At 33.2% G+C, this 26,211-nt stretch overlaps 1 protein-coding gene across 4 annotated transcripts in view; it reads left to right on the top strand.

Annotated features, from left to right (window-relative positions):
• LOC114333023 (steroid receptor seven-up, isoforms B/C) overlaps nt 1-25,619 on the top strand; it is a 347,066-nt gene extending 321,447 nt beyond the window's left edge. For all 4 annotated transcript variants that reach the window (XM_050663346.1, XM_050663347.1, XM_050663348.1 and 1 more), the window contains 2 exons: nt 10,949-11,030; nt 25,251-25,619. In XM_050663346.1, coding sequence (XP_050519303.1) covers nt 10,949-11,030; nt 25,251-25,516 — 348 coding nt within the window. In that variant the 3' untranslated portion in view covers nt 25,517-25,619. The remainder of the gene's footprint in view (nt 1-10,948; nt 11,031-25,250) is intronic.
• The last annotated feature ends 592 nt before the right edge of the window (nt 25,620-26,211 follow it).

Here is a 26,211-nt window from a genome sequence, read left to right as displayed (position 1 = left end):
AAATCGTATTTACAATTATTACAATTTCTTTTTAACAATTTTTGTCGTGAGATCGATATTTTCGAGTTAATTGTACTTACAGTAGACGCCTATATTTTTGACTATAATATTGCATGTAACTTTTTTGGTATTGTAATATAATTCAAATCCTTCTCACCACTTAAAGTCCTATGTTTTGTCTATCTGTGGGCAAATTTTCAGCCAAATCGATTATGAAGTATTTTGGGAATGGAGAAAAATGTAAAAAACGGTATTTTAACGTTTTCTACACTATAAAATTTGATCAAAAGCTTGATTTGAATCAAAGTAACTTGTTATAATGCCATATAATGACATTTTTGAGTCCCTTCTATTAAAATATTATGTTTTCCATTGATACTTTACGATAGAAAATGCAAATTTGTATAAATACACACCAAATCATTGTAAAATCGCATAAAATAACATTTTGAGAAAAAAAGAAGAAGAAGATTTTTTGACCTTAAATATCTTATTTTTACGTCCCGCAGAAGCTATATACCAATTTTCAGACAAATCGGAGGTCCAAATTTTTTTTGCTCCAAAATTGAGTGATTTGAAATGGAATGACCCAAACATTAACATGATTAATTATACAGGGTGTCCAAAAAATTGTTTTTTAAATCAAATTAATTGACACAAAAAGAAGAATGTATGTAATTTATTTAATTCAAAATACATTTTACTGCTGTCAGAAAACAGAAATAAATGTTTATTGAACAAATAAACATTACTTTTAACTTAAATTCAATGTTAAAGCTGCCACCGATCTGCCTCTTGGTAGTTTGAACATTAAATTTAAGCAAAAATCAATGTTTATTTTTGCAATAAACTTTTATTTCTGTTTTCTAACAGTAGTAAAATGTATTTTAAATTAAATAAATTACATACATTCTTCTTTTTGTGTCAATTAATTTAATTCAAAAAAAATTTTTTTTGACACCCTGTATAATTAATGATGATCATGTTTATATTACTGAATAGGGAATTAAATAACCTTTCAAATGAGCTAGCACTCGATTCATATGTCCATTTAAAAAAATAGTTGATTACGTCATCACGCCCAAATGGATAACGTCACTAGTACGATAAATATGTCAAACAATCATAATTTAAAAATGGAATACCTTTTGTATTTTACATTTTTTTCTAATTCTGTAAATAAAGCAGTTTACAGGGGTGTCAAAATATAGTGAATAACCCTGTACAGTGGGAAAAAAGTAAAAGTAAAACAACTAAAATACAGAAATTTAAGCAAAAAAAACGATGTAGTATATACGATATAAAATATAGTTACGATACATACAGAGTGGACCAAAAGTCTTCTTCTTTGAGTACCGTGCACAAATTTTAGGCATGGGTAGCTTTCTTGACACATTACAATTTACAATACAACATCGAACAATATCTTTAATGATCCATCTACTAAAGATATTTCTAAAAATCATCCACAACTGAGTTTATCAAAAGTTGGAGCCAGATATTAATAATTACACAGATGGGGTTCAGAAAAGGACTAGGTACTCGAGAAGCTCTCTTCGGTTTGATGAATGTTATTACACAAAGATGCCTAGACGTTAATCAAGAAGTACATGCATGTTTTATCGATTTTAAAAACGCGTTTGACCGAGTACGCCACGATAAGCTAAGAGATATTCTTGAAAGAAAAGACGTAGATAATAAAGATCTGCGAATAATTCTCAATTTATATTGAAATCAGAAAGCTAACATCAAAATAGAAAATAAGACATCACAAGAAATAGAAATACTTAGAGAAGTACGACAGGGATGCATTTTGTAACCACTGCCATTTAATGTATATAGTGAAAGTATCTAATGTTTAATGGAGAGGTTGTAAATAATATTCGATACACGGACAACACTGTACTAGTTGCAAGAACAGTAGAAGAATTACAACGATTACTTACAAACATAAATATTGCTTGCAACAATTATGGCATAAACATCAATATCAAAAAAACCAAGTATATGGTCTTCAGTAAAAACATGACACAACCAGCACATATTAGTATAAACGGCATTCAAATTGAAAATGTATCAAGTTACAAATACTTGGGAACTTTAATAAACTAAACTGGAGACCAAAATGAAATAAAAAATCGAAATTGCCAGGGGCATCACCTTTATAACGATGAGAAAATTCTTCTGCAACAGAGATATGAGCATCCCTCTACCATTAAGAATGCTAAGAGGCTACGTATTTAACACGCTATTATACGGTGTAGAGGCCTGGACTCTCAAACAGAACAACATTAAAAATATTGAAAGTTTCGAGATGTGGTGCTACCGTCGAATGCTGAAGATCATCATCATAGTCATTAACATCTTAGTAGATGTGTTGTGGTTCATAATTGGGCTTCAGCAGCTCGGACAGTTTGATTGATAATATTTCTCCACTGGTCACGGCCATCAGTTACATGTATTGCCTCAGTATACTGTTTGTTGAGAAGCTTTTTAGTAATGTCCGCCCATCGCTGTGGAGATCTTCCGCGTTAGCGTTGAGTCTGAGGCCTTCCTTGGACCACCAACCGCTCCATTTTGTGATCACTTCGATGGATATGACCAAAGAACTTTAAAATTCTAGAGTAAACGGTACTGGAGAGACGCTGATCCGGTTTAATTTCATCCAGAACCGAGATATTTGTACGGCGAGCCGTCCATGGAATTCGAAGCAGGCGTCTCCATGTCCACATTTCAAAGGCGTCTATACGTCGTCTATCTGATTCTTTGACTGTCCATGTCTCGCATGCATAGTAAAATATGGAAAAGACCAGAGTTGAAACGAGTCTCTTTTTGTTTGTCATAGTAATGTGACGATCACGCCAGACCCCGTTTAGTTCACTCATTGCTGCTCTTGCTAGTTGAATGCGTCTTCTAATTTCGGGTTCACAACTGCCTGTGTTGTTAACTAGAGCTCCAAGATATATCATACATGAGACTACCTCGCATCCCGCAATAGTTTGGGTTACAGGAAACTGTTGTTGGCGATCAATAACCATGATTTTGGTTTTGTTGTAGTTAACCATAAGTCCAAATTTAGCACTTTCTACCTCGAGTTTTTTTAATAATTCAGTAATTTCTTCTGGAGTAGAGGCTAGAAGTGTAGTGTCGTCTGCGAAACGCAAGTTAAATATCTTAACACCACCTAGGTTTACTCCTCCCTCCCAACCATCCAAGACTCTGCGCATTATGAACTCCGACTAGATGTTAAATAATAAGGGAGATAAAACGCATCCTTGGCGTACTCCCTTCTCCAAAGTGCATTTGTCAGACAGGTATCCGTCCATTCGAATATATACCAGGTTATCTTGGTACAGTTTGCTAATAAGGTGAGTCAAGTGTTTAGGTACACCCATTGTCGACATTGTCGTCAATATGTTCCATAGTTTGTCCCATCTAACATTATCAAAGGCCTTTGTATAATCGACGAAACATATAAATATCGGGATCTGGTATTCTCTGGCTTTTTCTATGATGTTTCTTAAATTAAGGATTTGTTCTCTAGTACCTCTGCCCTTTACAAATCCAGCCTGCTCAGGTGCTATTTGCCAACTTATGAAGTTTTCTAGACGCCGTTGCAGTATGTAGAGGATCACCTTACTGGCGTGTGATATTAGAGCTAATAGCCTGTAGTTGTTACAATTATTTGTTGAACCTTTCTTATGAAGAGGTATGATGATGGTCTTTCTCCAATCCTCAGGCCAGACGTCTGTGTGCCATATTTCATTACACAATCGATGTAACATTTTCACTCCACATTCCGGAAGATGCTTCAAGACGTCTGCAGTAATGAGATCATATCCTGCTGCTTTGTTTAACTTAAGTCTCTTTAAAGCGAATTCCACCTCGGAAAAAAGTATGTCAAGTTCAGATTCAAAACTAGTGTGGTGTGTCTCTGTTGAAGGAGAATGGAAAGTGGAGGTCTGGCAGTCAGGTACAAACGGGGTGTCCGCTGGCATCTGGTCCGTATTGGCGTATAAAGACTTACAATACGCCCTCCAAACATCAATAACCTTGTCCAAATCTGTCTGTACATTACCTTCATCATCTTTGATAGACCAAGATTTCTGCTTGAATTTACGTGTGAGTAGTCTGACTTTATCAAAGAGTTCTTTGGTGTTATTTGTGTCGGCATGTAGTTGAATTTCTCTGCAGATTTTCTCTATATGTTTGTTTTTGTCCCGTCTACAAGCAGACTGAAGATATGTATGCTGAAGATAAGTTGGATTAAAAGAGTGACAAACCTTGAAGTATTACGAAGGATAGGAAAAGACCCAGAAATTTTGTTAACGATAAAACGAAGAAAACACGAATATCTGGGTCACCTGGAATCCACGCCGTAGAAGAATGTCATGGTTGCGGAATTTGAGAGAGTGGTTTGGCTGCACCACTAATGAACTTTTTAGGTCAGCTGTAAACAAGGTCAGGATAGCCTTGATGATTGCCAATCTCCGATAGGAGTGGCACAAGAAGAAGAAGAAGAAGCTTTCTTGACAATTTGCCGATACTGTTTTCGATCTTGCACAGCGTGTAACTCATCTGCTGTTAAGCCGATTTACGAAGGTTTAAGAGCCATGAATATTTTTTCTTCCTGACGATTCCTATTTTTCCCTCGATCTTTCGGTTGGGTAATAACTACAGTGTTCAGTATCTGCTATCTCTTATTATATGCCCCAGATATTCCAGTTTTCTCTTTTCTTTTTTATCATCTTCGTTAAGTCACCTTCGGCTTGACCTAGTCTGTTTACGACTTCTATGTTTGAAATGCGTTGAACCCATGAGATTTTAAGCATTTTATGATATGACCACATCTAAAAGGCTTTTAGTTTGTTCATCATATTAACCTTCATGAGCCAGGTTTCAAATCCATATAGTAATACAGAATACACATAACATTTTAGGAATTTGATTCTTAGTTATCCATCTAAGTTCAGCTGAGAATTGCACAGTATAAATCTAAGTTTCATAAATGCTCCTCGTGCGATTTCTATTTGAGTTTTAATTTATATATTTATTTATTCTTCATCAGGATTTATTGTCTCGTTTATGCAACATCCTAGGTATTTAAAATTGTTATTTTTTGTAATAGGCTCACTGTTGACACGTCTTGTAGGGTCAACGTCTTGTTTACTAACCACAAGTAAATCTGTGTTTGATGTATTTATGGTTAGTCCGTTATTGAAGCATTCTCTAGTGACTCGATCTATAAGGGATTGAAAATCTTCGATACTTTCGGCCATGATCGCGGTGTCATCTGCATATCGGATCTTGTTAATAGTTTCTCCCCCAATCCGAACTCCACATTCCCTAGTATATATATATATATATATATATATATATATATATATATATATATATATATATAACGTTCTTGAACTCCTAAGTGGAGCATAGAGCTTCAGTGAAAACGCGCCATCGGGTTCTATTTTGCGCTAGGGCCTTCACCTCATTCCAAGACTTTCCTTGACTTCTTATCTCGTCCATGATGGATCTTCTCCAAGTTTGTGCTGGGCGACCTCTTTTTCTCTTTCCTTGGGGATTCCACTCTAGGGCAGTTTTTGCAATACTGGAACTATCTTTTCGGAGTGTGTGACCTATCCACCCCTACTTTCTGGATTTTATTTCATTTTCTACCCTCTTTTGTTGGGTCAGGTGTAGCAGATCTTCGTTTCTGATAGTGTTTGGCCAGAAAATACGGACAATTCTTCGTAGACATTTGTTAACAAAGACCTGCAATTTGTCTGTAAGGGATTTTGTCACTTTCCAGGTTTCACATCCATAGAGTAGAACAGACATAACATTTGACTGGAATATTCGGATCTTTGTCCTTGTAGTATATTCCCCAGACCTCCAAACAGGGTTAAGCATGCTGAATGCTTGTTGAGTTTACTAACCACAAGTAAATCTGTGTTTGATGTATTTATGGTTAGTCCGTTATTGAAGCATTCTCTAGTGACTCGATCTATAAGGGATTGAAGATCTTCGATACTTTCGGCCATAATCGCGGTGTCATCTGCATATCGGATCTTGTTAATAGTTTCTCCCCCAATCCGAACTCCACATTCCCTAGTAAGGCTTCCTGAAATATTATTTCTAAGTATACGTTAAAGAAAGTTGGAGATAACACACAACCTTGTCTGACACTTCTTTGAATAAAAATGTTGTCTGTTTCTTTGCCGTTTACCAGAATACAAGCCTCTTTAACCAATATATATGTTGTAAAAGTCTCACATCTTTATCATCTATTCCAATCATTTCTAGATACTCAAACAGCCCAGATCATAGGAAAGCCTGTAGGAAGAAATATTCATGGCTCCGAAACCTTCGTCAATGGACTGACTTATCAGCAGATGAATTATTACATGCCACGCATGATCGAGAACGATATCGGCAAATTGTCATGGAAGCTACACACGCCTAAAATTTGGGCACGGTAACACTAATATCCCAATCCCCAATACCCAGTATTCCCAATAAAAATAATCTTTAGAGTTCAAATCGGGCGAACGAGAAGGCCATTCAATACTACCTAATCTACCAATTCTTCGTCAGGGAAATATTTGATCTAAATAACGCCGAACATTTACCCCAAAATGAGCTGGAGCTCCATCTTGCTGAAACGATATCTCATTAAAATTTGCTCAAAACTTGTCTTTCGGGGCAGGTACAACTTTATTTCTAAGTAGCATTTTATAATTCATCATCAGGGCTTTTTATTGCGGTTGGAATGTTTGCCGCTCTTACTTAGAGCTCTCTGATTCGCTTATTGCGGCGAATCACTCCTCATTCCACTTGTATGTTGTCAAAGTTTGTTGTATGACTTGGCTTTCGTTACAATTTTCTTCCACTCATTTCGATATGTGCATAGTTCCCTCCAGTTTCTCACTTCCAGAATTTTGATATCTCTTATGACCTGGTCCTCCCATCTCTCTCTGGGTCTTCCGTCTTTCAGTTTCTGTCTGGTTTCCATCTGGTGATCTTATTAATCAGTAGGTCGTTTTTCCTTCTCTCTATGTATCCCAGCCATCTCAGCCTCTGTGCTTTAATAAATCTAACTATATCTTCTCCCTTCATTATGTCTCTTAGTTCATGGTTCATTCTTCTTCTCATTTCTCCGTTGTCCATTCTTATCGGGCCCATAATCCGTCTGTAGATTTTCCTTTCAAATATTCTCAATTTTTCTTCATCTTTTTCCGTGAGGCACATTGTCTAAGCTGCGTACGTAACTACTGGTCTGATTGCAACTCTATATATTTTCAGTTTTGTATTTCTGGATAAGTTCTTGTCCTTCATAAGCCTATGATATCTCCAGTATGTTTTTTTGCCTGCTAGTATTCGTTCCGTTACTTCTTCACTTCTCTTGTTTTGGCCATTCACTATTACTCCCAAATATTTAAATTGTTGGACTCTTTAAAAAGTGTAGTTTTCTATTTTGATTTCTCTCGCCCTGTTATCTTCTGTTCTAGAGCAGAGTAGATATTTTGTTTTTCCTTCGTTAATTTCTAGACCTCTTTTCCGTACTTCTTTTGCCAGGATTGTTACTGCTTCTGTTAATATTTCCTTGTCTCTTCCCATAAGAACTAAATCATCTGCGTATGCAACTATTTGTGTTGAGGCGTGGGCTATAGTTCCTTTAATTTTGCTGGCCGTGACTGTTCCTTCTACTGCTATGTTGAATAATGTGGTTGACAGGGAATCGCCTTGTCGCTCTCCTGTTTCTATTGCAATTGATTTTGTGCTACCTTCTTCTGTTGTTACTTTAGCTCGAGATCCATCCATGGTCATTTTTGTTAATCTGATTAATTTTGCTGGTATATCTTGATTTTTCATTTCAATAAATAATTTATTTCTTCCAATACAGCCAAAGGCTTGTCTGAAGTCTACGAAGAGGATGTGGAGTTCTATGTTGTGTTCGTGGCATTTTTCGATTGTTTGTGTAACTATGTGGATCGCATCTGTAGTGGATCTGCCTTCTCTGAATCCTTGCTGGTAGTCCCCAATTTTTTTCTCTGTGAATGGAGTGAGTTTTTGTTTGATGAGGGCTGTAAGAATTTTATATGTTGTACCCAGTAGAGATATTCCTCTATAGTTGTTACAGTTTGTTACTTCTCCTTTCTTAAATATTGGTATAATTCTGCCTTCTTTCCAATCTTATAATTATCGTCTGTTAAATTTGCCTGTCTAAAAACGGCATAAGTAACTGATTACCCATTATACTCGACCATACATTTAGTTTTTGTGGTCTTTGAGTATGCTCCTCCGTATTATAATTTACTTGTTCTTCAATATTTTGCACAAAATTTTCCATGGCATTGGATTGGGAGGAGAGGCAGCCCGAATGGCCTCCTGGGTCACTAGATTTGTCTCCCTTGGATTTTTTGTGGGGACATAGAAAATATAATCTATAGAATATCTCTAGAACATTTACGTCTTCGAATTGTCAACGAATGCCTACGAATCACTCCGCAAATACTTCGGAATTTGGAAGAACGTTTCTAACAAACCTTTATCATTATATGGACGCCGAAGGTAATCAGTTTCACCATTTGGTCAACTAAGAAATAAGTACGAGCTAAAAATATTGAATTTAAAATGTATTTTTTTTTATAAAAATATGAAAAAAAAAATTTTAAGAAACGCTTTTACGAGTGACTAAAATTAAAAGTATTATAAAAAAATCAACTAAAAAGCAAAAAATTAAAAAAAAATTGTAAAAAATCTAACACATTCGTCAAAGAAAAGCGTGGCGCGTCTTCATCGAATAAACGGTTTTCGCCACACGCTTCTATCACACAACTAAAGAAAAGCGTTTCTTAAAAAAAATTTTTCATATTCTTTTATTTTTTACATTTTAGTCTTACACTTCAAACATTAAAATATATCGTCATGTTTATTAAAATATGAACAAAATATATAATGTACTAACATACAAAGTAGTTCGAATCGGCAAAAAATTTGAAACTTTATTGTTTATTTATGAAGCATAATGTAAACAATTAACGTAACAAGTGAAATTATTTATAGTTCATATAATTAGCTACAATCTGTAAAAGTTTCAAGTTTCTTCATTGTAAAAAACAAGAGAGTTTAAGCATTTTCCGATAAAATCGTTTTTTTATTTAAACAATTATTATTAATAAACATAAAAACAATTTTATTGACTATTCGTGTATTGTTCCCGCGAATGCATTTGTCTGCAAATTTTCAGTCATTTGCATTGAAGAAAAAGCAGTCAAATAACATCTAAGAATTTGACCCAAACGATTGAGCTAAAGAAAAGCCTTTAATTAATACGCCAAAACGAATTCTAATGTTAATTGTAGCACAAAACGTCTCTACCGGTGGTTTTTCTAAGACTACGATAAAAACACGAATTTTTTTAATTCGAGTTTTGGTTGAAGTTTTATTTCGTATCGTATTGAAATTTGACACGAATAAGCGCCGATTTTTATATCAACAAATATATGAGCGTTCAAAATTTGATAGTGTATTGTTTATTTATGAAGCATAACGTAAACATTTAACGTAAAAAGTAAAATTATGTATAGTTCATATCATTAGCTACAATCCGTAAAAGTTTCAAGTTTTTACATTGTAAAAAACAAGAGAATTTAAGCATTTTCCATTAAAATCGTTTTTTTATTTAAACAATTAATAAACTTAAAAAAAATTATTGACTATTCGTGTATTGTTCCCGCGAATGCATATGTCTGCAAATGTTCATTCATTTGAATTGGAGAAAAGGCAGTCAAATTAACGTCTAAAGATTTGACGCAAACTATTGAACTAAAGAAAAGCGTTTAATAAAATAAAGTGTTGGAGCGAATTTAAAAATGTAACGACTATTGTATACATCGGAATGGGACGTTTCATCGCCGCCGGTTCATCGCCGCCGTTTCGATGCCGCCGGTTCATCGCCAGTCCATTTCATCGCCGTCCGTTTCATCGCCGGCCGTTTCATCCCCAGTTTGCCAGTTAGTCAGTTGATTTTGTATTATGGGAGATGACACGACACGACGTAAAATTCAGTTCAAATGACAAATAAAAAGATAAAAAATGTTATTATATTAATTTACTGTTCAATTTCTACTTCCCCTTAATTTGATACTAAATAATATTAAATTTGTAATGTTAAATTATATTTTATATTATAAAAGTTTAAAAGTCTATTAAAAGATTAAGTATGACAACGGAAATGATCATATCTCGCATTTCCTAGAATTCCTAATTAATACTAAAAATAAATAATAAAGTAACTGTCGAAAATTGGTAGAAAATTCGGAAATATATCAGTTAACGATTAACTGACTGGCGATGAACCGGCCGGCGATGAACCGGCCGGCGATGAATCGGCCGGCGATGAATCGGCCGGCGATGAATCGGCCGGCGATGAATCGGCCGGCGATGAATCGGCCGGCGATGAACTGGCGGCATCGAAACGGCGGCGATGAACCGGCGGCGATGAAACGTCCTAGACCCGTATACATATAGGGAATTGCAAAATGTTTCAAAACGATATTTTATTTAACCCAATTGTCATTAAAAAATGTTGGGGTGATTCCTACCCTGGCTTAGGGGTAGAAGTAAATTATTAGTCACACGAAAACGAACGTATAGTACTACCATATTTCTAAGAGACTCATTAATATTCAGCTCAACGGGCTGCTATTATTGAAGGTGGGAAATTCCATAAACAAGAGCTCATTCCATAAAACAGATAGATCCCTTGTATACCGAATTTTACAACTCGAACAATAGCACCTCGCTGAGCTGAATGTAAATGAGTTTCTTAGAAAGATGGTACTACTATATATGAAAATTATTTCTTGAAGATCAGTTAATGGTGCTCTAAAATTTGCCATAGGGAAAACAATGAGGTGGCAGAGTATAATGGTATTTTTACTTTCAGGAACAAGTAGAAAAATTAAAAGTTTTGCATGTAGATTCGGCAGAATATTCCTGTTTGAAGGCTATAGTACTGTTTACCACTGGTAAGTAAAAAATTTTATCAAGTAGCAATAAATTTGGGCATGTTTGAATTTTTTTAATGCGATGGGGCATCAAATATGAACCAATATTTTTAGAAAGGATTTACCTATTGTACAATATCTTACAGTATTACCAGCTATCTAAGAGACTTATTAATATTCAGCTCAGCGAGGTGTTATTGTTCGAGGTGTGGAATTTCATAAACAAGAGAAATTAGATGATCCATTGTTTATGTAATTTCACACCTTGAACAATAGCACCCCGCTGTGCTGAATATTAATCTCTTAGATAGCTGGCACTACTATACTGTTGTTAGTGTTACTAATTTAGGGGTCCTACTGCGATGTATGAGATCAAACTTGTATCTTTTCGTTGCCTTTTTTTATGGATAATCCGTGATTATAACAGCTCATAAAGGAAGTTTTTCGTCTCTCCCAAGAAGTTTAGTATTTCTAGACACTTTAGGTTAGGTAAAACCTTTTCTATCATCTCAAATGTTCGCAGAAAGGTGTTCCTTAGGGCGCAGTAGTTTGAAGGTCTCTGTATAACAGTTTTATTCTTGTATCTTCAATTTTTCAGGTGCTCTTTCAATCGACAATGGTCTTTAAGTATTTCTGCTAAAATACCCAGGCCTGTTTTGTCTAAACTAATACAATCTTTAATCTACTTCGATCATATTCCATGGAAATATTTTTGATTGTTTCATTCTGTAAGTCTTTCTAACGTCTGGATCGTTTGCGATCTACCCCTTTTTCGATTTCTATGAGAATTAAGCTATTACTAATTAATCAATGAATTGGTGTCCAAAGGTGCAGCCAAAAAGCGCTATCCTCAAACTGAGCAATGCTATAAAGATTTGTTTGCCTTGAAATTACAGAGACTCTAATAGTCCAGAAAGCCACTGCGCATCCGCTAGGAAAAATATTCTAATTCGGATTTTTTGCACAATCTTACTCAAAAAGGACTCCTTTTATCAAATTCGCATGTTGCCAGGACCAAAAGGTGGTCAAAAATTTTTTAAACGTTTTTTTTTGTTTTTTTCCTAAAATTATTTTTTTTGCATGGAAAAAAGTTTTTTTATGTTTCTTGGATCATTCCAAACAAAAAAGGTCTTTAGTGACTTTTCTCTAAAAATGATAGTTTTTGACATATAAGCGATTAAAAAATTGAAAAATTGCGAAATCGGCCATTTTTAACCCTCAAAAACTATGTGAAAAACTGAAAATTTCAATGTTGCCAAGGTAGGTGGATATTCTTTAAACATCGATTGATGAAATCCTGAAGAGTTTTTTGCAATACAATATTCAGAACTCCTTTGTTTTTTAATTGCTAATCAAGCGTGCGCGACACTATTTTCTACCGACAGTATGGTGCAAATGAAAGGAATAAATTCGTTATTTCATAAACCGGCGACTTTAAGGAAAAATCCAGAAACAGGTCGATTTTTATTTTTAAGTTATGATATTGTGGCATATATGGTATACTAGTGACGTCATCCATCTGGGCGTGATGATGTAATCGATGATTTTTTTAAATGAGAATAGGGGTCGTGTGCTAGCTCATTTGAATGGTTCTTCAATTCTCTATTCAGTAATATAAACATTTACATAATTATTTATACAGGGTGTCCAAAAATTTTTTATTAAATTAAATTATTTGACAAAAAAGAAGTAGAAGGACACCCTGTAAAAATAATTCTGTAAATGTTTACATTACTGAATAAAGAATTGAAGAACCTTTCAAATGAGCTACCACACGACCCCTATTCTCATTTAAAGAAATCATCGATTACGTCATCACGCCCAGACGGATGACGTCACTAGTATACCATATATGCCACAATATCATAACTTAAAAATAAAAATCGACCTGTTTCGGGATTTTTCCTTAAAGTCGTCCGTTTACGAAATAACGAATTTATTCCTTTCATTTGCACCATACTGTCGGTGGAAAATAGTGTCGCGCACGCTTGATTAGCAATTAAAAAACAAAGAAGTTTTGAATATTGTATTGCAAAAAACTCTTCGGGATTTCATCAATCGATGTTTAAAGAATAACTACCTACCTTGGCAACATTAAAATTTTAAGTTTTTCACATAGTGTTTGAGGGTTAAAAATGGCCGATTTCGCAATTTTTCAATTTTTAATCGCTGATATGTCAAAAACTATCATTTTTAGAGAAAAGTCACTAAAGACCTTTTCTGTTTGAAATGATCCAAAAAACCTAAAAAAACTTTTTTTCATGCAAAAAATATAATTTTAGGAAAAAAACAAAAAAAAAAACGTTTAAAAAATTTTTGACCACCTTTTGGTCCTGGCAACATGCAAATTTGTTAAAAGGAGTCCTTTTTGAGTAAGATTGTGCAAAAAATCCGAATTAGAATATTTTTCCTAGCGGATGCGCAGTGGCTTTCTGGACTATAAGGGATACACCAACATTAGCTATGGGGGTCCGACTTAACTTTCCTCTGCTAAAAGAAAATTATCTACAAAATACGTCGATCCAGAGCCGGCTTTAGAATTGAAAGAATTGTCACAACATACCTACCACTGTCTTAATCATAACAGGCTTCTTTATTGGGCATACCCCAGTCAAGGAATACCTGCATACAATGGGACTGTTTCATGGAGACTTTACATGACTGCCAGGCACTACATCGGAGGAAGCAAACACTTTTTCAAAACTACCAAGCGATCCCAAAAAGATATGGTCCATTGGACCTGTACAGCTGATACAGGGCTCCAAAATTCTGGAATGGGTATTATGAATGAGGGGAAGATGTGAATGAAAAAGCACTAAAGGAAACATTAAGTGGAATTAAAATCAACGGAGAATCTATAAACGACATCAGATACGCAGATGATACGTTAGTAATCGCAGAGTCGCTTGAAGAACTCAGAAAGACGAAAATCATGACCATTGCAAAGACACAACAACAAGAGACGGTGTGGATTATGGACGAACTCGTTCAAAAGGTGGACAGCTGGACCGAAAACAACGATTAGGTATACACAGGAGTTCAAAATTCAATGACGAGAAAATCACTTTGCAACAATGATCTGAGTCTGCAACTGAAAGTATGAATACTAAGGTGTTATATATTTTGTTGGTTATTATATGGAGTGGAGACTTGGACGCTAAAAAAGGATATAAGTAACAGAATAGAAGCGTTTGAGATAAGGGCTTATCGAAGAATTTTAAAATTAAGTTGGGTCGATAAGGTTACGAACAACGTCGTTTTAAAAATAATGAACAAGGAAAAGGAGATATTAGAAAATAAGAATATTTCAGTATCTGGGTCATGTCATGAGAGATGTGAGATATTAGTCCAGGACGCATCCGTTTTGAGATGGACGTTGAGAGGTGACTCAAATTTTTTTGCAGAAATTGCTTGAAAATAAATCAAATAATAATATTTGAGTTATCCTCCCTCTCAAAATGGTCCGGAACATTGTTTAAATAATCAAAATGTCAAAAATTGAAGGAAAAATTCGATTTTTTTCTTCGTTTTTTGATTATAACTTTAAAAGTATTCATTTTCGAGAAAAGTTGTACTGACATAAAAGTTGCGTAATTAAATTACCTACAATATAGAATTCGTTAAAAATTTAAAAAATAGTCGCCCTAGTTGCAAAATAGCAATAATTTCGAAAAAACCATACAAAAACAAATATTGGCATTTTACGTTTTTCAACCATTTGTGCTACACTTAGGACCTTCATATTTCACCCAAAAAAACTTTATGATATAGTAAAACAATACTGTAAATTTCATTAAGATCCGTTCAGTAGATTTTGCAAAATAAATTTTGCAATTCAGCTTTCGCAAAAAAAATTCATTTTTTCAAAATGTTACAGGACTGAAAATAAAGCAGAGAGCAAGTTGAATTTTTTTTTGCTTATAGAAGTGTAATGTACCTTTCATTTGCAATTTTCAAAATTAAAATGGATTAATTACTGTCAGAAAATTTTTGAAATAAACAATAATTTTTGGTGCTACGCGCAGGACAGCGGTGTTCGATTCACACAAGTTGATTTCCACCAATATTTCTTCCAATCTTTATCTAATATATTATTTTCTTACTCTATATTTTGTTGTATTTTAATATTTTAATTCCACAAAAATCAAACTAATTTTATTATTGTTTGTGAAATATCGTTTAAACAATTGCATATGTTTAAAAATAATAAACTTTTATTATTTAAGTTAAAATATATGAACAAAGAAAGGTTTTGCTAATAAAAGTGTTATTTCAAAGGATAGAGTATGTGTTTTTATTTTGCAATAAACAAATTTATTTATATATATCGAAATGTTATAAAAATTAAAATGTATCAATCATTATCAAAGGTCATTGGAATGCCCAATCAGAGGAAACTATCCGCTGTCGTGCGCGTAGCACCAATAATTAATGTTTATTTAAAAAAATTCCTGACGCCGTGGTATTAATCGATTTTAATTTTGCAAAGTTTCAAATAAAAGGTACAGTACACTTCTATACGCAAACAATTTTTCAACTTGCTATCTGCTTTATTTTCAGTCTTGTAACATTTTGAAAAAATGAATTTTTTTTACGAAAGCGGGATTGCAAAATTTATTTTGCAAAATCTATTAAACCGATCTTAATGAAATTTACAGTATTGTTTTACTGTATCATAGAGTTTTTCAGGGTGAAATATGAAGGTCCTAGGTGTAGCATAAATGGTTGAAAAACGTAAAATGCAAATACTTGTTTTTGTATGTTTTTTCACAATTATTGCTATTTTGCAACAAGGGTGACTATTTTTTAAATTTTTAACCAATTCTGTATTATAATAAATTTAATTACGCAACTTTTATGTTAGTACAACTTTTCTCGGAAATGAATACTTTTAAAGTTATAATCAAAAAACCAAGAAAAAAATAATTTTTTGACATTTTGATTATTTAAACAATGTTCCGGACCTTTTTACCTTTTTGAGAGGGAGGATAACTCAAATATTATTATTTGATTTATTTTGAAGCAATTTCTGTAGAAAAATTTGAGTCACCTCTCAACGTCCAAATGTACTAATATTTTTACAGATGCGCCCTGGTCTATATGCGTTGCTGCTGATTATTATACAGGGAAAGATACTGGGCAGAAGAAGCATAACTTTCAAACCTGAAACATAAATCAAAAAATGTTTAAAGCAAGAATACATGAAACTTACTTTCCCGGAATTTTTCCAAATTTAAGCCTTATTCTAACCATAAATCACTGGTTTTTTGAGCGGTGCAGAACTTTTTACAACTGCAGCTTGAGAGTACCACAAAATGGTCTGTCACTACAGAACTATTCACCTCTCTCATCAAAGTATTTTACTCTAACACGAAAATGGGTTCATATTTGATTAGTGCTCGTATTAAAAAAATACTTATAATCAGGACTTAAATATTGGTCAATGAATGGACTTAAAATATTATGGGCAAGTCCTAATCATGGCAAGTCCTATTCAAAAAGAATTTAGGGTTTTGGAGGTTAGAATATGGTATTTGTTGTGGTGTGTTTTGTTTTGTTAATTTCATTTTTGGCAAGTTCAATTTTAAATTGTGTTGCGTGCAGCTTGTTCATGCTTTATGTTTCTATATTACCAATATGAATTAAAAAATGCGTTATGACCAAATATTGTAAAATATACAACAGAGAAGAATTTCCTGCAGAATATTTTTGATAATACCCAAGACGGTTCTTATAGCGTTCTTATCGTATTTAAAAAGCGTCAGTGAGAACCTTTTAGAATAAACAGAAGTATATATTACAAATACTCTTCAAATGCATCAGATTGTTTCTCTAATGACTGGATTGGACAACTAAATTGTATAGCATTGGTTGGAACCAAAGATTGGGTCAACGGCATAAGGATGGAGAAGCAAAAGTAGGGCAAACGCCCCATTAAAAATCCACAGTAATACGCCCTAGTTTATCAATCATCGCAATGCTTAATACTATAAATTCCGGAGTAAGTCCTCCGATCGGATTTCCGGAGACGACAGTTTTGAATCTACCAAAAGATAATAAATTGAACTGCAGAAGAAATAGCAAGGTCTATACATGGAATGTCAAAACCTTATGACACATCAGGAAAAACCCACAATGCAATACAGAAGATGAAGATAATGCATATTGAAATCATGTGAATAGCAGAAATGAGATGGCCAGATTCTGGAAAAAAAAAATGAAAGATCACAAGGTATAGTAGATGCTCAGGAAAAAGTGATGGATCACATGAATATGGAATCGGATTAATCGTATCACCCAAGGTTGTCAAATGCGTTACTAACTTTACGTCAATATCAGAGAGAGTGATGTTAGTACAAGTTACTCCAACCCCAACAATATTAACATCATCCAAGTCTATGTTCCCACTGCAGACAAAGTAGAGGAAGAAGCAATTGAGTTTTATCAGAAAATCAACAAAATTATACAGAAAATTCCACGACAGGAAGTTCTCATCATTATGGGAGATTTTAATGCCAAGTTGGGAGCTGGAGATAAGACAAAGTACATCGAAGCACGTGGGCTTAGAGTCATAAACGAGAGAGGACACCTGCTAGAAAAAATCGCAGAAGACTCGTAGAAATTCCCTCAAAAGAGACCCGGGAGAATTATTATAGCCACTTTACACCATGCAACTAATTGCGCAATTAATTGCACAATTTCTTGCAGCAATAGAAATTGCATCGTGTCATACGCGAATTGCACATAAAAGCTGCAACTTCTTGCAGCAATTTCTTGCTGCAAGAAGTTGCAGCTAGATAGAACATGTCCTATTTTTCATGCAATTTTTTCTGCAATTTGGGTATATTTTTAGTAACTTTTAAGGCTACACTGTTTGTTTTGACATTCTGTCATCCTAAATTAAATTTCAAACTAAGCAATTTTTGACAAAACTAGAGGAACTTTTTACCAATTTCACGCTTCACAGATAACATTATTCTGGGGGATAACCTTAATTATGCAACATAGGGATTAAAGAAACTATATTCTATTTTTATTTCTTTTGTATTTAACAACTTGTTTCCTTTTGTAAATGAATAATGTATTATAGGTATACTTGCATTAGGTATTAATTGATTTTGTTATACATAATACATATTATACTTTTCTCAAATTATAATCTAACATTTTCAATCTAATATATCTGATAACTCTACTCAAAAAATTACATTTTTAATTTATAAAAACAACATAACCCAAAATTTATGGTATGTCAAAGTTTCTGTCCATTTCATGTCAGTTTATGCAATTACTTGCACTGTGTAATCACTTTATTGCAGAAAGCTACTTGCAACTTATTGCAGAAGTTCTTGCTGCAAGAACTTGTGCAATAAATTTCGCAATTACTTGCATCGTGTAAAGTGGCTATTAGAAATCAAATAGAATAAAAATCGAAGGATGAAAATTTTCTGTAGTTGTAGTCAGCTGTATACCATAAATTAGAAAAATTGATTAAAAATCCTTTATAAAAATTCCACAAAGAAAAAGAAATGTTTTTCCTGTAGTTGGCTGTATACCATCAATCACAAAATTGGAAAAAAATCCTTTGTAAAAGGTATACATTTTTTTTATTAATAATCCCTTTAAAGGGCTACATCACAACAAAACGTTTTCGATTTTTTATAAAATCATCATCAGTGTTAAGATCTAAAAATAAGTATAACCGAATTAATAAATGCAAAGTTGGTATTTAAATTTTGACTAGGGTTATAATAGCAAGTTGGTTATACTTACAAACTTGATGCTAGCGGAGCCACAAAAGAAAAATATTAAGGTAAACACCCTTTAAATATCACATTGATGCGTTTTAAGTGCATACTTTGAAAAATTGCCTTGTGATGGTTACATGGCAACTGGGATAATGCCCTAAGATAATGTATATCCCAACACGTGGGATCCAAAATTTACTTGTTTACATACCGATGACTTAATGGCAAATGAATGCAAAATGAAATGACTAATGTTTCTGAAAGGTGTCAAAGGACAGACCGACAACGTGACGTATAAGTTACCCTGTATTACCACAGCCAGCTGATTGTAATACAAGATTTTTTTTTAAATTTTTTAACAGTAATAACAAACATCAACAAAGTTGTGGCTATAATTACATTTAAGTACTTTGATTATGAAAAATCATTATAAAAATCATTTTATACTCTATCTACCTACATCTTTCATAATCAAAGTACTCAAATGTAATTATAGCCACAACTTTGTTGATGTTTGTTATTACTGTTAAAAATTTTTTAAAAAATCTTTTATTACAATCAGCTGGCTGTGGTAATACAGGGTAACTTATACGTCACGTTGTCGGTCTGTCCTTTGACACCTTTCAGAAACATCACTCATTTCATTTTGCATTCATTTGCCATTAAGTCTTCGGTATGTAAACAAGTAAATTTTGGATCCCACGTGTTGGGATATACATTACCTTAGGGCATTATCCCAGTTGCCATGTAACCATCACAAGGCAATTTTTCAAAGTATGCACTTATAATGCATCAATATGATATTTAAAGGGTGTTTACCCTAATATTTTTCTTTTGTGGCTCAGCTAGCATCAAGTTTGTAAGTATAACAAACTTGCTATTATAACCCTAGTCAAAAGTTAAATACCAACTTTGCATTTATTAATTCGGTTATACTTATTTTTAGATCTTAACACTGATGATGATTTTATAAAAAATCAAAAACGTTTTGTTGTGATGTAGCCCTTTAAAGGGATTTTTAATAAAAAAAAATTTTATACCTTTTACACAGGATTCTTTTCCAACCTTTATAAAAGGTATATTTATATTAAAAAATACCCTTTTTGGCTACATCACGGAACGTTTTCAAAATGACAATTCCATCAGCATTGCTGCTTACGAGGTATACGTGATTGAGACGCTAAAAATATCTTGGTGAAAACCCTTTAAATTGTGTAAAGTTGTTATAATGTTGCATTGTTATAGTTAATATTAGGATACGTATCCATTACATTGGTGTTCCGTGCTCCGTGTAGCTGCTCCAATGGATACGGCATGCGCTCCTCTTCGCATAAACCGCAAATCGGTGGAATCACCGAGGATGAGCGCCGAGCGGGAGCACCAACGTATCCACTATGTGGAGTAGCTACACGGAGCACAGAGCACCAACCTAATGGATACATACCTTTATGTACTGCTTGAACTTTTAGTTGATTTTATATCATGGCAACGCAGTACTCCCAACTTTGTGGGTTGGCGAACCTCTCTAATGGCCGGTATACACGACAACGATTTACCGTAGCGATGTAACTGTGCTGTTCGTTGGTGCAGTTTTATCGAACGTGTGGACGCAAATCGACGCAGATTTTTGGTAGATGGACACGCGTGCTCAAGTCAAGGTCGAAGACCAGTTGACCGACCAAGTGAAGATCATGCGATGAGTAAGGCAGGGCTGTGTGCTTTCGCCGACTCTTTTCAATATCTGAGGAAATTTTTACTGAAGCCCTCACAAACCTAGAGATGGGAATCCGAGTGAACGCTGAATACATCAATAATATCCGCTACGCCGATGACACTGTATTACTAGCAACCAGCCTAAATGATCTACAGGCCTTACTAGACCGTGTGAGAACTGTGAGCGTAACATACGGACTGAACCTTAATATTAAGAAAACTAAATTCATGGTTGTCAGCCGTGTAAATTTAGATCCCGGGGCACTAATGGCAGATAGCGAAGAGATCCAGAGAGTCGACAGATTCACTTACCTCGGAACTACCCTCAACTCACAATGGGACCACGCTCAAGAGATTATATCCAGAATTGAAATGGCACGGTCTACATTTATCAAGCTGAGATCCTTGCTGTGCTGCAGTGATCTCAGTTTGGTAACAAAGATGCGGATAGTGAGGTGCTACGTTCTTCCGGTGCTACTGTATGGAGTTGAAGCCTGGACACTGACGCAAGCCACTGAAAAGCGGATTGAAGCCTTCGAGATGTGGATCTACAGGAGGATACTAAAAATATCTTATGTGGACCATGTCACCAACATTGAGGTCCTACAGCGCATGACAAAAGAAAAAGAAATGCTTAATTTAGTAAAACAACGTAAGCTTGAGTACCTTGGCCACGTGATGCGGAACGAAGAAAAATATCGAGTTCTTCAACTCGTCATGCAGGGCAAAGTATTTGGCAGGAGAGAACCGGGACGCCGTCGTATCTCGTGGTTGAAAAACCTCCGACAATGGTTTGGGATAACCTCCGCGGAGCTGTTTCGCAGAGCAGTCAACAAAACAATGATAGCCTTGATGATCACCAACATCCGGAAGAAGAAGGACACGATCGGTAGGCAGGAACAAAATTTATTCGATAAATCGTTGTCGATCGCGGCTGCACAGTTTTATCGTAGTGTGTAGACGGAAGTTGGAGCAATCATTCAGTTCGTTCTCAAGTCTTTTGATTTTGATTGATTGATTTATTTAACTACTTTACAAATACAAATATTGCTTGTAGCAAGTCAAAAATACCTCGTACCTATAAAAAAAGGAATATAAAACGTAAAACTTAAAAAACATCCCAAACAAGAACACAGATTAACAGAAAATCATTTATGCTTCTGAGCAGTAAAGGCCATGTTTAAGCAGATATTTTTTTATAATTTTTTCGAAACTATTCTTAGCTGTTTAATATTTTTTGGTAAAATATGCTTAGTTTGGTAAAACACGGCTTGTTTCCGTTTTTTCTTCCTTTTCGCTCAGAAATTAAAAATTCTGACTCTGCTATTGAAAAGAACGAAAAAAAAAATACACAAAAAATTACTATTTAAAAGTTAGCCAAAAATTCTTAACGTAACTTAAAAAAATATTGAACGTTTTAATTATTTTTCTTTTCAATTCTTTTCTTTTCAATCTTATTTTCAATTTAAAAATTTGAAAAAATCAGGCTGTTTTGTATTCAAAAAATACATTTCATTGAATTTTTTTTCAAGTTTTTTAAAGCAAAATTGCGCCCACAAAAATAAAGTCGAAAAAAGCTACTTTTCTCTATTCAAGAGGTTCTATGGACTGTGTGAAGCTAAAAAGTTGTATGAAGGCATGTTTTTATATGCTTTATCAAAATCACAAGTCGCGGGGATGATTGTTGCGGGGGGAATTTTGACCATCTTATACCGCTGTAAGACCGATCAAATAAAATTACAATACATGTAAATCAAAATGTAATTCCGTACAGGTTGGAATAAATTTTTTATCAAAGTTTAGGTCCAAAGAAAAGATATTTTCAAGAAAGTATTATGATTCATATGAGGGGATCATTCTTTAAATAATTAAAAATTGGTAATTTTTGCACAAAATTTACTTTTTTAACTGCTACGGTAATTCGTGTTTTTATTAAGGATTTTACAATTTTTTCTGCCAAGATGAAGAAACAGTCTTTGATATGAGACTTGCTAAATTAAATTTGACCCATAATTTATTTAAATATTTGTAAATCAATATTGAAAAACAAATTTCAAAAAAAAATTATTTGCAATATAAATAAGCACTATAAAATATTTTGTTTTGCAGAAAAAGCTCGCTATAATATCTCAATAAATTGACAAAAAAATTGGTTGATAAATATTGAGTAGTTTATGAGATATTTAAGATTATATAAAATTACAATTTTTTCAATTACAAAAACGCGGTTGTTGCCCATAGAGTCTACAAGTTTTTAAGGGCTCATTTGTTTAGCTTTTATGTATTTTTTTGATAAATGTACTGACAAATCAAAATTTCAATTAAACACTCCTCCATAATGCCGTTTGAAAATTGGTATAATTTGTTTTTAAATTATTTTTTTAATAACAACGCCGGGATTAAAAATTTTTAAATTATTTTTTGATATTCGTATTCTAGGTAATTTTTGACATATCCACAAAAAAATAAAAATTTTCTAGAAGCATTTTTGGCCGAGATAGCTTTTCCCAGTTTAAGAATTCATAATTTGTTTATTTATCTATATTGACATTTAAAAGTACGTGAGTACATCTATTAACCTTAATACTTAACAATGTCATTTAAAAACATAATAAAAGTTGTAGATTATTTTAAAAAATGATGATATTCGTAGCACTTTAAATGAACTTTTTGTCTGAAAATTGGCGGAGAAGCGATTTCCAGTATCTCCGTTAATAATGGGCCAATTTTAATATTTTCTATTAATTTGGGGTAGCGTATAAAAATAATAACATCTGCATGACCCTTTTTGCCATAAATAATCATTAATTAGTCTTAAACAATTTTTTTTCAAACAAATTTTTTTGTCTAGTATTGTGATAAATAATAGAAATCATAGATAATCACAAAGGAGCATTAAAACAAATTTTTATTTTAAAAATTTAACAAAATAGTAAAATTTCGTTAAAGAATCACAAAAAGTTTGTTCTTTGTATAAATCATTGGCAAAATCTTGCAAAAATAATGTGAATACCTACAAAATTAAATATATAAAAAATAATGGAGGACAACCTCTATATAAATATATTATGTATATAAGTGAATAAAAAGTAACAAATATATACACAATTCTTAGTGTATTACCTGTTAAAAAGATTATAAAATTAATTGTAAAATACATATATATTTTAATACAAAGTACAAAGAAAAAAGCCTTTCACAATTTTTAATGCTAATTCAGTATTATTTTTTTTATAAAAATCTTTCGTGTCAACTTTTATTTATAACATCTAGAGAAAAAAAATTGAAAAAAAATTGTTTATAACAAATTGACGAATATTTATTGTTAAAAGTGTCATTTAGATGTACTATTTTTATATACTACCATAAACTAAAAAGAAACATTGAAATTGGTCCATTATTAAAAAGATATTGCAAAGTACTACTGCACCACTCTCCATGCAAAAAGATTTCGCTAAGGTCGCTACGGAAATCATTATGTTTTTAAAATATTCTTAAATTTTAAGTCTATGTGTAAATTACATTGTCAAGTAGTATAGTTAATAGATGTACTCACGCACTTTTTAATGTTAATATTGATAAATAGACAAATTATGAATTTTTAAACCTGGAAAAGCTATCTCGGCAAAAAATGGATCTAGAACATTTTTGTAAGTGTGTCCAAAACTACCAGGAACACGAATATCGAAGAATAATTTCAAAATTTTTAATCTCGGTGATGTTATTAAAAAAAAACAAGTTTTAAACAAATTACACCAATTTTCAAACGTCATTTTGAAGGGGTGTTTAATTCAAATTTTAGTTTGTCAATACATTTGTCGAAAATAAACATAAAAGCAAACAAAATGAGACCTTTAAAACGTATACTCTATCGGCAACAACCGCGTTTTTGCAATTGAAGAAATGGTAATTTTTTATAAACAAATTAAATATCTCATAAACTACTCAATATTTGTCAACCAATTTTTTTGTCAATTTATAGTGATATTATAGCCCAACTTTTTCTGCAAAACAAAATATTTTGTAGTGCTTATTTATATTGCAAATAATATTTTTTGGAAATTTGTTTTTCAATTTTGACTTACAATTGTTTAAATAAATTAAGGGTCAAATTTAATTTGGTAAGTCTCATATAAAAGACTGTTTCTTTATCTTTGCAGAAAAAAATTGTAAAATCTTTTATAAAAACAAGCATTGCTGCAGCAGTTAAAAAAGTAAATTTTTTGCAAAAATACCAATTTTTAATTATTTAAACAATGATTCCCTCATATGAATCATATACTTTCTTGAAAATATCTTTTGTTTTGACCTAAACTTTAATAAAAAATTTATTCCAACCTGTACGGAATTACATTTTGGTTTTATTTTATTTTATTGGGCTATGAGAGTATGCCTTTCTTTTGAGAAGCCAATCCTTACACCACAGACTCCTTGATTTTCTTTTGTTTTTGCACAAAATAAGTCAGGCTATCGTAAGCACGTCGTAGTCTTCTATCACGGATGACATTTTTCTAGTCTGAGCTTCGGCAGGGAACTGATGATCAATGCAAATTTTGGAGACGTGTGTACCCTCAATGGACGTTCGATAAACTGCACCAACAAACTGCACAGTCGCATAGCTACGATAAATCGTTGTCGTGTATACCGAGCATTAATGGACTCTTGATAGCAACCAGTTTTTAAAATGGTCAATATTACATTATTAGAATTTTACAAATATAAGAACTATCGTTAATAAATATGTGATCACTCATAACAAGACATATGTATTTTGTTTCAGATGCATGTGGGTTAAGTGATATCGCTCATATCGAATCCATACAGGAAAAATCCCAGTGTGCTCTAGAGGAATACTGTAGGTCGCAATATCCAAATCAACCTACCCGATTTGGCAAATTACTATTGCGTTTGCCAAGTTTAAGGACAGTTAGTTCCGCAGTAATAGAACAATTATTTTTTGTAAGGTTGGTTGGAAAAACTCCGATCGAAACCTTAATACGAGATATGCTTTTATCTGGTAGTTCTTTTTCATGGCCATATATGTGATATTTAAAAGTGTACTAGTAAAACTAGTCAGTACTGTACTTTTTTATGTTAATCAATACATGCATATGTATCAACCAGTTACTATTAAACATATATTTAAAAATATTTGTATTTCCATCATACTAAATTTACAAAAACGTTAAAACACCTGGTACCAAAGAACACAACCATTATAATGACGATTTTAAAAAGGATTAATGCTAATATAATACACTATGGACTGTATTAGTCTTGATATTATTATCATAATCTTCTGTTATGTAAATTTAAAAAATATTAGACCCATAATTTGGTAAAGGTCTACTACTAGTCAAAATTAACACATTACTAAAACTTATATCAGTAAATTTTATTTTGCAACGTTTTACATCACTTACAATACAACAAAAAATGTCAACGGCTAACAAAACGGTGTCTATAGATGCATCAAATCAAAACGAGTCCTGTCGTCAGATTGGATCTCTAAAAACGAGACCAACAATCTGGATTTTGCTGTGGATGTCAATTTTGGAACCTCAAAAAGGTGCAAAAAAGTTTGCCACTTCTACCCCAGGACTTCTTCCTAAAACCCTCTTCATATGTGGGGGGGGGGACATCGATTTTCTCAGAATCTGTAGGCCGTAGAAAAAAAATTCAAACAAGACATGTAGTGTTGAGCTAATTTTGAACAAAAATTTTTGTTAGCATTTTTTGTG

The sequence above is a fragment of the Diabrotica virgifera genome, chromosome 10, assembly GCF_917563875.1.
Source record: "Diabrotica virgifera virgifera chromosome 10, PGI_DIABVI_V3a".
NCBI classification, from domain to species: domain Eukaryota; kingdom Metazoa; phylum Arthropoda; class Insecta; order Coleoptera; family Chrysomelidae; genus Diabrotica; species Diabrotica virgifera.
Note: the sequence above shows the minus strand (reverse complement) of the source record. Positions and strands in the feature narration are given on the sequence as shown.